This window comes from Opisthorchis viverrini, assembly GCF_000715545.1.
Source record: "Opisthorchis viverrini unplaced genomic scaffold opera_v5_280, whole genome shotgun sequence".
Taxonomy (NCBI): domain Eukaryota; kingdom Metazoa; phylum Platyhelminthes; class Trematoda; order Opisthorchiida; family Opisthorchiidae; genus Opisthorchis; species Opisthorchis viverrini.
The window spans coordinates 83,525-96,788 of record NW_008751939.1 but is presented as its reverse complement, the minus strand read 5'-3'; the positions used below and the strand labels follow the sequence as shown (position 1 = coordinate 96,788).

Genomic DNA, 13,264 nt, shown 5'->3' with positions numbered 1-13,264 from the left:
AGGTTTGTCGAAGTTTAGCTCCTGCTTTTCGAACAACCCGCTCGAATGACTCATCATAAATGGAAGGAAGGGAACCTAGCTGAGCAATTAATTATCCAGCAGCCATGGTTAGTCTTATACTTCTGTACGGTACATCAACACATTACTCTGTATCCTATTTGAAATTCGATTGTAAGGAGTATATTGAGAACTTTGATGAGGTTTATCTGGATGTCGTAACATGAGGAAGGCACTAATAGTTGTGCTTTTTTGATCATCTATTGGTGAACAAAAACCAACATCTGTGCAAAAAGTATATATCGCCAGGTTTTATGAGGGGAAGCAATCTTCAATGGCAATGTTGTGGAATGTAGGTAGCTCGAGTGCGCTGCTTGGTTGTTCGTTTGTTCGCCAATATCTTCGGGCGTCCTACGCTCAAAACAGCTCGTCGACGGGGACTTTTGCATATCGAATGGCTTCTACCCGACAGCAACTTCGCTTCCTCCACGAATGCCTGCGACAAAACACATTACCACGCGGTCTATCTTATGCAATCTAACTACGAAGCTCGGCGAACAGACCAACAACGAAGCAATCTTCAATCTGTTCTGTCATACTTTGTCGCTGTTAAGTTTGGGGGCGAACTGCAACACATTTGCCAACTGAATACGCTTCCTCCAGAGCTGCAACCAGGTAGGCGAGTAAAACAAGCAAAAATCTAACCCGTCACTCAAATATGCATGCGAAATATACCCTCATTCTGAGCTGGAAAAGTGCTCACTCAGCTAAGCTTCGGGGATACCTTCCGTATAGAGTATCAAAACTGTTAATATCCAGAGGATGTCCTCAAGATGTTCAGAAAAGCGGAACGGCTAGACTTTCTCACGCACTACCACTTGTTTAGCTACAAGCGAGTAAAACAACCTATCTATGATTCGATTGGCGCTGTTCAGCCCACTAATGAACTGAGAATATGCATATAGTGAGGAAATGTTGGAGCTTTAGTTTAAATGCAACTCTACAAGTGAGGTTAACCTATGGTAAAATACTGAAACTACTGTGAAGCCGCTTCGTCTTCGTTGGGAATCACCAACAGTACGCGCCTCACGAAACCCTAGGGAAGTTTGAACCAACGACCTCTTGGTTAGTAGCTGCAACAGAAAACTCCGTAGACGTTTCCAAACTGAGAATCCGCCAGTCGAAGAGTTTTCTAACATTGGTCCACATGACGTGGACCCCTACTGAAAGATAGTGGCATTTGATCACGAGTTAATCACACTGCTGATCAGCTACTCATAGTCCAATAAAAAGGTTTTCAAGCCTTCGCCAGGGAGCCTTGGGTCCGGATGTTTCTGGGGGTCTGTGAAATGCGCATCGCCCGTTATTACCAACGAGGATGGAACAACAACAGAATGCTTCGGGCAGTCCAACAGTGACTGACTTCAATTGGATCGCCAACTTTGATTCGCTTGAGGGGGGGGGGGGGCAGAGGAACTTTCAAATGAACTCACAGAACGTCATTAGCAGGCCTGGCAACTAACCCTAATAAAAAGCCACTGAAAGTAAGTGCAACCGCGACTTGATACACTAAAATTCAATCACTGATGTGCTCCTGAAAGAGCCAAATGCAAAGAGGTTCCCAAAGATGGGTCGTCCCTGTCCCCACCCGAGGAACCTAGAACACCTCTGTCGTGAAAAACAACTAAGCGTATATCCACCGCCAAAGATCAACTAGGTATTTTCTATCTCGGAGCCAGCCTCTTCTGTGAGACTACAGTGGATTTCTTCTTGACGGCCCCTATTCAGGAGTATAGTCGTGAGAGGGATTTGGATACTGTAAAATACCCAGTCATAGTTCTGTGGGTACTGAGGGCTCAGAGACCAGCCAAAGGTTCTGCTGCGAAAAGATTGAGCGTCTCAAACACGAAAAGCATCAATTCAATGTACTAATAACTGGTAAGAGTTCAGCTTGGATAAATCCATATCATGAACGGCGTCCATTAAAGAAAATCAGACAGGAGTGAGACAAAATACGCAACCGGAAAACAATTAGACCTCATGGTTCATGGGCCACGTCCCAGTTGCATAGAATACCAGCGCGTCAAGAAAATCAGATGTGGTTCTGGAACTCTGTCATAGGGATCCTTGTGGTGCGCGGAAACAATACAGTCTAAGAAGGGGATCAATTTCAAAGGGGGACTCGTGAGGAAGATGGCATACCCCAACAGTAATAAACATACTCAATAAATGTGCAGAGTCAAATATCCCGGGCACCACAGTTTCAGAAAAAGCACTTATCCGGTCTGAGGACGGGTAAAAGAACAAATGAGTAGAGTCGATTCTGCACTAGTAAGTTAGCGTAACTGGGAAAATGGCAGCCAGGGTGAGAACGTGTGACGATCAATGCGATAGGGAACGGGGCAGTTCGCAGAGCAGGAAGGCCACGAACAAAGAAGAATGACGGTGTAAGCACGTTGCCACCGATTGTCACACGATTTAGCGATCAAGAGCCCTCCTGACCAAATTCCCGGGTGAATTGTTCCAGTCGGTCTAAGTCAGCTTGTGCCACTGTGTGTTTATTCCGTTGTAAAGCCTGCAGCATATCAATCTAAGGAAAATACGGAGGATAAACGAACACAAGAAAATATAAGATAAAGCGATAACATCCGGAAATACAGGAAGATGACGAATAGAAGCCAACGAAAAAGGACGAAATATGTAAATAAACAATAGCACAGGGAAAAAGTACGAAAACTGAGGCTGTTTTGTTCTTAAGAGGAGACCAAGCTGGAAGCTTCTACATGCGAATTGGTCTCACCCTGCTCATTTCTAAAGAACGTCATGTGTTTTACTGCATGACTTTTATCGATCATTGTGGTGGATCTTTCAGTGAGAACTGCGCAAACATATAATAATAATAATTGCGGAGACGTCTGCACTGTTTTGGAACAATAATTCTTTAAATCGTCACTTTCCAACTGTTCCAGGCCGAACAAAGATCAACATTCAATGCTTGACAAAGGGCAATTCCTTCGCGAATAACGCGTGTGGAACTGAAAGTGGTGTATAACCAACGAAGCAAACTAAATGGTTGCTTTGTTTATATTTAGCTGTTGGTGAAGGCCATATGCAGTTCTCCATCTACTGGTGAATGCACCCACTTATGTACACGGCGTGCACGAATAGTCATCTGGCGTAGTATCATAGCTCTTCAATCCCAGATGAATCAATCGAACCACACAGACGGAGTGGTACAAACACTGCATACTCTCCCATTACAACGAGGATACAGGCTTTGCCAGTATTGAAAAACCTGGATTCGGATAAAAGGCGTTGAGCAAATGATGCATTCCCGGCCCATAGTCTTTAGTATAACCGAAAACAGCAATCTTATATGAAACAGTGGTCGACTAAGTCTTAGAGCAAGAGTCTAATCATCATTTGGAAAGAAAGAAATATGGGGACCAGAACTGGATGGCGATCTTTTTGGAATCGACAATTCAAATGGTTCTATGGGTTTATCGTCCAGCTGTAGCACCCTTTCGGTGCCTAAATGCCATGCCACCCGAAGGTTGCACGAGGGCTGGGATACTGCCAGGTTGCCCAAGCCTAGACAGGGGTAGTCGAGAGGCAGACGTTGGGTTCGAACCACGGACCTTGTGATCAGTAAATTCGCGGTCCAACCACTTGGGCCATCTCGATCCAAGGGTTTATCTACAGAAAGGGCACTTCTGAGGAACCGGCGGGGTGAAAACAAACTCTGGGCAGTGAGGCCACAAGTTAACGGAAGAAAATGCCATTCTTGATAACTGAACTTAGCATCCACCAGTAAGCTGGATGGAAACCGCAGGATGAATGGCTGTGGACGCTGACGAACAAGACGACTGACATTTCTGTCTCACTTAGCTAGGCACCACACAGGTGAAAACAGATAAAATGAATGTAACACAGGTTAAGGTATGCCTAGTTCGGTGCATCCTCTGCAACGAGGATAGTTCCCAAACATACGGCAAAGCTGGTGTGTGTGTGCGTGTGCTGATAGCAGAACCATTCTATGCTTCGTGAGTTTCTTGCTGACGATTGCTTGTAGAAGCTGAAACCAACCGAACGGAGTTGAAAAAGTTGTAGAACAGTGATGCTATTTCGCCTCAGAGAACGACAAACACCAGCCTCTATACAGATTGCTTAAGAAATAATTCGAAACACGAGTTTAAGTTGTTTCGTCTATGGAACTGTAGAGAGAGTAAGACTGGTAAAAACCGATTCACGCACGATCCGAAAGACTTTCATGAGTGAACAAGATATGACCCGAAAACGAAGAAACAAACACGCTGACCATAAGGAATCAGGTCAGTTGCGGAGACTAACATGAACGTCCAGGACATCGCGCCTATCCTCCACTTATCATGAGTTCTCGGTTCCGAGTTTAGTTTCTCCTCACCGTTTGGGAATCAGATTAGGTGGGTATCAAGATCACAGCAGCAGTGTATACTATTCATAATCTAAAGACTGGCAAAACCTATAGGACATGCAAAAATGTTTGCTCTCACCCATATCTACCAGAGAAACGATGGTTAGCAGACAACGGATCATGACAAATGTGATGAATAGAAACAAAAGTGAAAGTTGTGAATTGGTGAGAGTGGGGGCAAGAAGTGGGTAAAACGTACCATTGAAACAGGGGGTTCTTTGAGCTTGTCGCTAGGCACGTCGGACCAAGACATCTCTATCGCCCCAGGGTCACCTGGTGAGCAAGGAGTTAGCAAGTCGTTCACGGTTTTTGTTGGGTCTGTTGGAGATGTACCAGAGACCTGGGAGGAAGGAAAAGCGGAGCTGATCCGGTGACACACTGAGAACAAAGGATGGGTGTATTTAAACACAACAACGATTTCAGCGGCTGTATCGGAAGACCTAATACATCGAAGTGAGGAACTGAGGGACAAAGATTCAAGAGTCCGTCTAATACCTTCCAGTTTTTACATGGCACTATAAAAGCAAAGCGAGTCGTTTAGATGGAGCATCTTAATGAAACAAAAACTGAGGTACTGATAGGCTGCCGAAGTCTAGGGAACGGCGATCAAACAGATTCGAGAGAAAAACAGGAGGTCGATGTTTGAGCTCAGGATCACTACCACATGCTGCTGGCATTAGAGTGTTGTTTTTTTGACACTGGGGTATGCTGTCAGCATCCCATGTCGAGCTAGTGGTCCTGAAGAAGAAACAAGTCATTGATAATTACAACGAGGAATGTCTCAGGGCCTGCGCCACCAACACCCGCTAATATACTCAAGGCGAACATAAAACACTGAGTAGACTTACACGCTTAAAATGTGTAGCAGTCTGAACTTTCCGAACTGGCATCATGAGGGCCTCTCGAACTACGATACCAATATCTGCACCCGAGTAACCTTCGGACTGCTCTCCGAGGGAGATAAAGTCTTTCTGAGTAAGCGTATGTGGAGTCGTACCCAAGTTGACCTTGAACATGTTTGCACGTTCAGGAGCTTCGGGAAGGGGAATGTAGATACGCTTTTCAAAACGACGTCTGATAGCTGGATCCAAAGTCCATGGGATATTCGTCGCGGCTAGGACCAAGACCTGGTCATTGTCCGAACCCACGCCCTGAAAAAAGTTGCGGTTGGAGGGATGATCAATAGGATATGATAGGGTACAACGAGTATATCTCATCTGCATTTACCTACGATATCTTTGTTGCTGAAAGGTTACCGTCTTCCGACACTGTACTTTCTTGATTGAAAAGCCATTCGCTATATGGTCTACGTGGTTTCGAAGTCAACACACTGGGCAGGCAGAATCAGAGACCATGCTAGTGAAATTATTAGGGAAAGTCGGTAAGAATGGAAATAAACGAAAGAAGTTTGGTTCTTTGACTGGGAGCTAAGAAGGAAGGCCATGAGGGCCTCTCGAACTACGATACCAATATCTGCACCCGAGTAACCTTCGGACTGCTCTCCGAGGGAGATAAAGTCTTTCTGAGTAAGCGTATGTGGAGTCGTACCCAAGTTGACCTTGAACATGTTTGCACGTTCAGGAGCTTCGGGAAGGGGAATGTAGATACGCTTTTCAAAACGACGTCTGATAGCTGGATCCAAAGTCCATGGGATATTCGTCGCGGCTAGGACCAAGACCTGGTCATTGTCCGAACCCACGCCCTGAAAAAAGTTGCGGTTGGAGGGATGATCAATAGGATATGATAGGGTACAACGAGTATATCTCATCTGCATTTACCTACGATATCTTTGTTGCTGAAAGGTTACCGTCTTCCGACACTGTACTTTCTTGATTGAAAAGCCATTCGCTATATGGTCTACGTGGTTTCGAAGTCAACACACTGGGCAGGCAGAATCAGAGACCATGCTAGTGAAATTATTAGGGAAAGTCGGTAAGAATGGAAATAAACGAAAGAAGTTTGGTTCTTTGACTGGGAGCTAAGAAGGCCAAGAGTCGATATATATATATATATATATCTTCACTAGAGTCAGGGTGAGCACTACTGCCAAGCCTATAGGAGCCGCAGGCGGTTCGTCATTGACGACCTTTATCTGAGCTGCGGGTTTGCCGCTTTGTCCAACCGTCTTGCCTCAGTCAGAAATCTATATCAGACATCCTGTTCTACATGAACAATATGGATGAGCTAGATCGTCCCCAAGCGTGAGAAACTCATGTTCCACGGTTAATCCGCTTCCGGGATGAATCCGAAGGATTGAGGTCTGAGGATCCTACTGTGGAACGGGCAACCAGCTTATTCGAACGAAGCTTAAAATCCGGGCGAGCTGCATCAGCGAGTGCATAACAGTTAATGTGAACTGTCTCAAAGATCCGAAATACAGGTCGATGTACAATCATCAGCTGGAGTCCGCATTGACAGCCTTCAATCAATCAAGCTCACTGACAGAAGCATGACACAACTTGAAGCGCCAGCTGATGACGACAGTAGTCAATTGGATCGGATGACTGCCCCGAGACGCCCTGAATAGTTTGACGCCAAATACTGGTATATGAAATGCTGGTGGCGAGAAGCACTTGCCGAATCTCTTGCCCATCCGAACGGCTCCAGGTGATTGCAGCAAGGACGAATGGTTGGGGAAGCAAAGTGAGCAGGCGGTGGGATTCGCTGTCCGACGGAAGCATAAAGAATCTCACGGTTTCTGAGAGCCATCTATACGCTGAGCATCAAGCCGGTCCAAACTCTCCAATATGCTGGCATGGGAGGGAAACTGATTTCACCTGCTGAAATAGTGGATACAAATACCTCAATAAACTATTGAAACCACCGACGAGCATCGGCTGGAGTGCAATGGATAAACAGCTTCAACAAGAGGTAAAACTGTTTCTTGACATTCCTGTGTCTATTGGAGAGACAGGGAAGGTGAACATAAAATGTTGGGATGCAATGCAGCTAGAGAAAACATGCTCTTGGCAAAAATGCCAAGTATGGTCCGACTCTGGGGAATGCGCATCTTCACAACATGATTTAGCAGGAAGAGAAAGTCTCACCAGAATTGAAGAATGCTCTAATGGTGCAACTCAACTTGATCTGGCGCACACAGAGAGATCAGTCTGCTGAACTGCTGGTACGCGTGCTAGTCAATCGCCTGACGGCTGAAATGATCGAAGAACAATATAGATCTCACGATGGTCCTAGCACAGTGAGCATGATATCTGATGCATCAGAGCCTCAAGTTGAAAATTCCGCGGATAGGGTTCCATGCCTTCCCCATAGAGCTAACGTGGCCCTCGACTCCGTCAACGGAAAAGTATTAAGGATGGTTCTTTCCAACTTCGGCTGTCGGCCATAATTCACCAACCCCAGCCGAAGTTCACATGACAGAATAAGAGCGAAGGATCTAATCCAAGTGACCTTGAAATTCTTACTGGCATAATACAAATTGACCACGCACCGACGCAACCTCTTGAGCAGCCATCACTAGACTCAACGAGTGTCAACCGACGGGCGCGTTGTAATGGAGTGGAGTNGGGGGGGGAAGCACTGGACTCGAGTTTCGCTCTTGTTAGAGCTCATCAGCAGTGCATATCCAATGGCCGTGCCGGGGTTTGAACTCCGGACACCTGACATGCGAGGCGAACGTGTTACCACTATTCCACCAGCGCACGTTGGACGCTGGGTCGTCGTATCGATGATGTGTCGGGCATACTAATCATATCGCTCAAGTGAGAACACGTCCACCCGTTCAGACGTGGGAATTCAGATGCGTCCAACGTGCGCTGGTGGAATAGTGGTAACACGTTCGCCTCGCATGTCAGGTGTCCGGAGTTCAAACCCCGGCACGGCCATTGGATATGCACTGCTGATGAGCTCTAACAAGAGCGAAACTCGAGTCCAGTGCTTCCCCCCTTTGGTGTGGACTCACATGAATAATTGCGCCAGGACAGGAGGACGACTGTTCAAAACGAGAGTGATGTGAAACTGAACAAGAGTACTCCATTGCCCCCATTCTCATCAGTATCTATCTAATAGTTATAGTGGATGTGGCTTGCATGAACAACTAAGCCGGCTTACAGTTCGAGTATCGGCATAATGGACGTCATTAAATATTGGACATTTTGGTGGGTGCAACTTAACCCATCACACAAAAGCCCGAGTTCACATGTTTGTGGACAACTGTGTGCTGTCCGCACATATTTATGATCAGTTGATGGGCCTAGCTGAAAAGCTTTCATGTGTTGCTGCACGGTAAGGCCTGAAAATCATGGCTCTGCACCAAGACTGGAAGAGAGTTTGCGGACTGCTACCTCGAAAGTAGTTTGTTGACTCGACCGTCGATCGTGAGCTGGGATCCTCTTTGCCAAGGCTTCTGGAAAACTCTAGAAACATGTATGGGGGATGTGGATTCTGCGGATGGAGACCAAGATGCACGTCTACAAGGCGACGTCTTCTTGCATGCACCTGGAAAATTGACCACGCACCGACGCAACCTCTTGAGCAGCCATCACTAGACTCAACGAGTGTCAACCGACGGGCGCGTTGTAATGGAGTGGAGTAAACGAGCAAATTCAGCCGTCTATGGTGACTGAGACATGTTTGTTGAGTGAACGGGAACAATATTCTAAAGCCACTCCTATACAGCCAGCTGAATACGAGGAATCATAAAGCTGCCAAACAAAAGATTCGATATCTGGATATTTGTGTCAAAAGCCTAAAGGATGTTGAGGTGGATCTATAGGATTAGAAAAGAGAAGCAAAAAACAAGATGTCATAGGGGGAACGATGCAAACTGGAGTTCGCCAATTCAACGAACACCAACTTCGAGCCAGGAAGCTTAACTGTGCACAGCGCAAGGATATCACTGGATAAGTCTGACCTGGAAACTGAAGAAATCAGATGTGCCCCGACTGAGGCCATTTTCGTGCTGGTTGCATCGGATCAGTCGGCGACCAGTGAACACAGCAGTCCGACGGCGATACGTCAACAAAGTCCTGTCTTAAGCTTAGGACGGTGCCAGAGTTAACTTTCTGTGGCCAAGCTGAATAATGTCAAAAGCTAGCTTGCCATAAACGTGTGCCTAGGGTGAGTCTCAGGTGTGGTGTGGGATGCCAAAAACCCATTTACCTATGACGAACGTGTCAAATGTTGAGCTGCGTCCACCACGTTCATATAAGTGCACCGTAAGTGAGAGGCTCTGGCTTGGTTGCCAGGGTAACTATCGTTTCTCACTGCTGTTTCAAATCTACTTCACATATGTTTTGAGCTGTGACTGAAGGTATTCCACTGGCAATTCTATTTATACACTTTTCGGGTATCCTTATGTGAAACATCCGTACAAGCAGTGCAGACATTTTGGAATCTACAATCGTGATAGAGAAGATTCTCTGTACCTATTGTTGCTCTATGTACATGTCTAGGATATCTCCTTAGTGGTGCGGTATCCCATGTTCTGGTGTTCTGTCACCATTCGGCCACACTGTTTAACAGCTTTCGGACTTGAAAGGAAACACCGAATAGTTATTTCGGTTTGTAAAAAAAAGCAGAACCGAGTCGGAGCCATTGGTGCTCTCCGGAATTCTTGCCGAACATTACTCAGGCCTGGTGTTCTGAATGTACGTGTGCATTATAACGAGACTTGAAAGGAAACACCGAATAGTTAGTTCGGTTTGTAAAAAAAGCAGAACCGAGCCGGAACCATTGGTGCTCTCCGGAATTCTTGCCCAACATTACTCAGGCCTTGTGTTCTGAATGTACGTGTGCATTATAACGAACAGACTATCACGTACAATTGTACACAAGTCCAACTTGCACTTCTTTACAGCGCGACTGACTGAAAGCATCACGCACACCGAACCCTACAACAGAGGAGCAACAGAACCACCAGAACATGCAACGGATACTACACAACTAGACAGTCTGGTACTTCCATAGGTTAGATAAAATGGCCGGGCTTCGTAATGACACAAACCAGTTTCCGACTGGACCCTTGCGCACTGCGATTGCAAACTGCACCCTGAAACCAGTGAATGAACAACTCATAGTTGAATTTGATAGGAGCTCAGTAGAGCAGTAACATATAGTACGTCTATCAACCATAAATGACGCCTTTCTCTGAGGGTAAGAAAAAGCGGGATTGTTGTTTCACAGTCGATTAGTGTGTTGGGTTGGAAGAAAATGGTGGGGGAGGGTAGAACTGACAAGTACTTCTGGTACCAAGTTGAGATCCCATGGATTTACAGGGTGATTCGGATGTTGGAATGAAACACACGTGATGGAAGCGCCTCTATCGGGTTGACAGTTATATAGAGCGACACAAGTATGTAACGCCAATGCAAATGTTATGGGGAAGGATACGTTCAACGTGTCCATAGCCTGTATGGAACCATGAGTGGTTTGCATACGGCTATCGTTCCTAGGCTTTGACGATGATCCGCGAAAACACTCAAGGCATCACAATTATGCACCAATGCCCAGATCATCAGAATAAGGATTCGTAAGTTGAAAAAGCCAAAAGATCCAACCATGGTATCCTTTTAGTATGTAGATGACTGATATACGCAACCCTAGCAGGAAAAACGAAGACGACAGGATTGCTCTCTGACTACAAACTTTTCCATGGGAAGCTAACGCCTCAACCCTCTGAGTTACGGTGAATTCGGTGGGCCAAAATAAATTTGGAGAGAAGTCAGATGAGCCCCTAAGGCCGTCTTCCTACAGACTAACCACCACACTGTAGTGAATCAGCTGACGATACTCAAGTACCAATACAACCAAAGACTGACAGAAAGAGTATGGGACTGGAAAGAGACATCGTTTACACAGGGTAATAAGCGGAAGAGTAGCAAAATGCGTTCTCTGAGTATTCCTCCTGGGTTGTCTGGACTTACAGACGGAAAATGGTATGCACTGTATTGGTGGTACCAACGTAATTCACGCTGCATGCACAGCGAACAGATGACATATATTTTGGAAGCCGAACAAGCACCAGGGTAATTAGTGTTGACACGACTAGACGCACAGCACAGGGCCTTTAGAAACTTCGAGGTTGGCCACAGCTAACAGTCCATGTAATATCTCTAAATGTTTTACAGCGAATCAACCCACAAGTTTGACCTGACGAGGTATGAGGTTAGCTGCTTACACGGATGGATTCAGAGGCATACCACAGATTTTATGGTATTATCTTGACATAGGCTCCATTCAAAAGTTACTTCGCGGGGACCATATAACGTGAGGTGATCGAATTTATTGCAGCCAAAGAACTAAGGGTAAGAGCCAGTAAAGCATTCACTTACTTGCATCTGAACAAGAAATTCTGTCTTGATGCGTCTAGCGGATTCAGACTCGCTTTCGTTACGAGAGCCACAGATGGAGTCGATTTCATCGATGAATACTATGCTCGGCTTTTGTTCTCGAGCCATGGCGAAAAGAGTTTTGACCAATTTCTCCGATTCTCCGAGCCACTTGCTAACCAAGTCGGAACTGGACACGGATAGGAACGTGGAATTATTTGCTTCCGTAGCCACAGCCTTGGCCAGAAATGATTTACCAGTTCCCGGAGGCTGAAAAAAGCATGAATGCGGTAGGTCCGGTTAGAATGCTGTACCACCTTCGTAGCGTTTTAAAAGCTGGTTGAACAGGGAAGCGCAACAGCGGCGGTAGATTGGAAAATTATGATTAGTGGGGGTAGTGCGAGGTTCACTCCTGGATGCATAAGAACACAACTCAATAAAATCCAAGTGGATATCAATAAGCTTTATTTCTATCAAACTCGCAGCGTATGCTCAAGGAGTAAGAGTCTGATCAACAAGCACATCGACTTCGCTGCAGAACGCAGAGCTCGGCCTGTCCAGATTAGACACAGTAGTAAAGCCACTATGTTTTATGGGACCGAGAATCATCGGATTGGTAGCGGCTGAACAAAATCAGACGGTATCGGTGTTTGAAATGCTGGCTGCTATGATGCATATACGCCTCAACAAATGATACGGAGTGGTTTCTTTGAACAAAAAACACCATCCGCGGGTAACAGCTCAAGTGACCCTAGTTGGAAAGTTCCTTCTTGAGGAGTAAGTCATCTCAGCCGACCCCACGGTGAATATCAGTGCATATTCTTTACAATTCACATAAGAGTGCGAACGAACAATTAAGTTGTCGATGTACTCTGGAACCCCAGGATGGTTCTCACTAACGCCATATGGAAGCTGCACCGCGAGAGATGCGAAAACCACACGTTAACTTACTCCATAAAGCAAAATTCCTCGCCACGGAGTTCGGCTGCCGGTAAAAAGGTGGGGGAATTTGATGGGTAGGATGACGGCCTCTTTCAAAGCCTCCTTAGCTGCACTCAAGCCAACCACATCATCCCAAGATATGTTAGGTCGCTGGATAATGATTGCACTCTTTAGACTGCTCTTGAATTTTTCCTTCTCTTCGTCCTCCTTGTCGGATTCGTCTTTCTCGTTGGACTTCTTTGCCTTCATCTTTGTCCCACCGGTTCCAGGGTCCTGAAAGAAAGTAACCATAGAAAAACGCCATTTGTAAGATGAACCGGAAGCAATAAATGCAATGGGTTGAAAAAATTAACCGGAAAATGATTAGGAAAGAGGAGACGGTAAGGTAAAGGAAGAAACGCATTTGGAATGGAGGAGAATATTTCATGATCATCATCACTATCAGCTGTAAGAACCGCGTACTTATTGTATGGTGTTTATAGCTGCCACGATTTCGCTCACCGATGATTCGGCGAGATGGGGAAGGTAGCTGCGCATTGGAGGCGGGAGGTGACATAATTGATGCCGAAATACAGGGTGGTCA

General features: G+C 45.9%; 1 protein-coding gene across 1 annotated transcript; it reads right to left on the bottom strand.

Annotated features, from left to right (window-relative positions):
* Positions 1-1,895: 1,895 nt before the first annotated feature.
* On the bottom strand, positions 1,896-13,237 carry T265_09503 (hypothetical protein; the record flags this gene model as incomplete). The annotated part of the gene is made up of 6 exons (XM_009175591.1): positions 1,896-2,587; positions 4,650-4,790; positions 5,299-5,601; positions 11,743-12,009; positions 12,691-12,954; positions 13,121-13,237. The coding sequence occupies 6 exons, from the start codon at positions 13,235-13,237 to the stop codon at positions 2,483-2,485; spliced, it is 1,197 nt and encodes a 398-aa protein (XP_009173855.1).
* Positions 13,238-13,264: the final 27 nt, after the last annotated feature.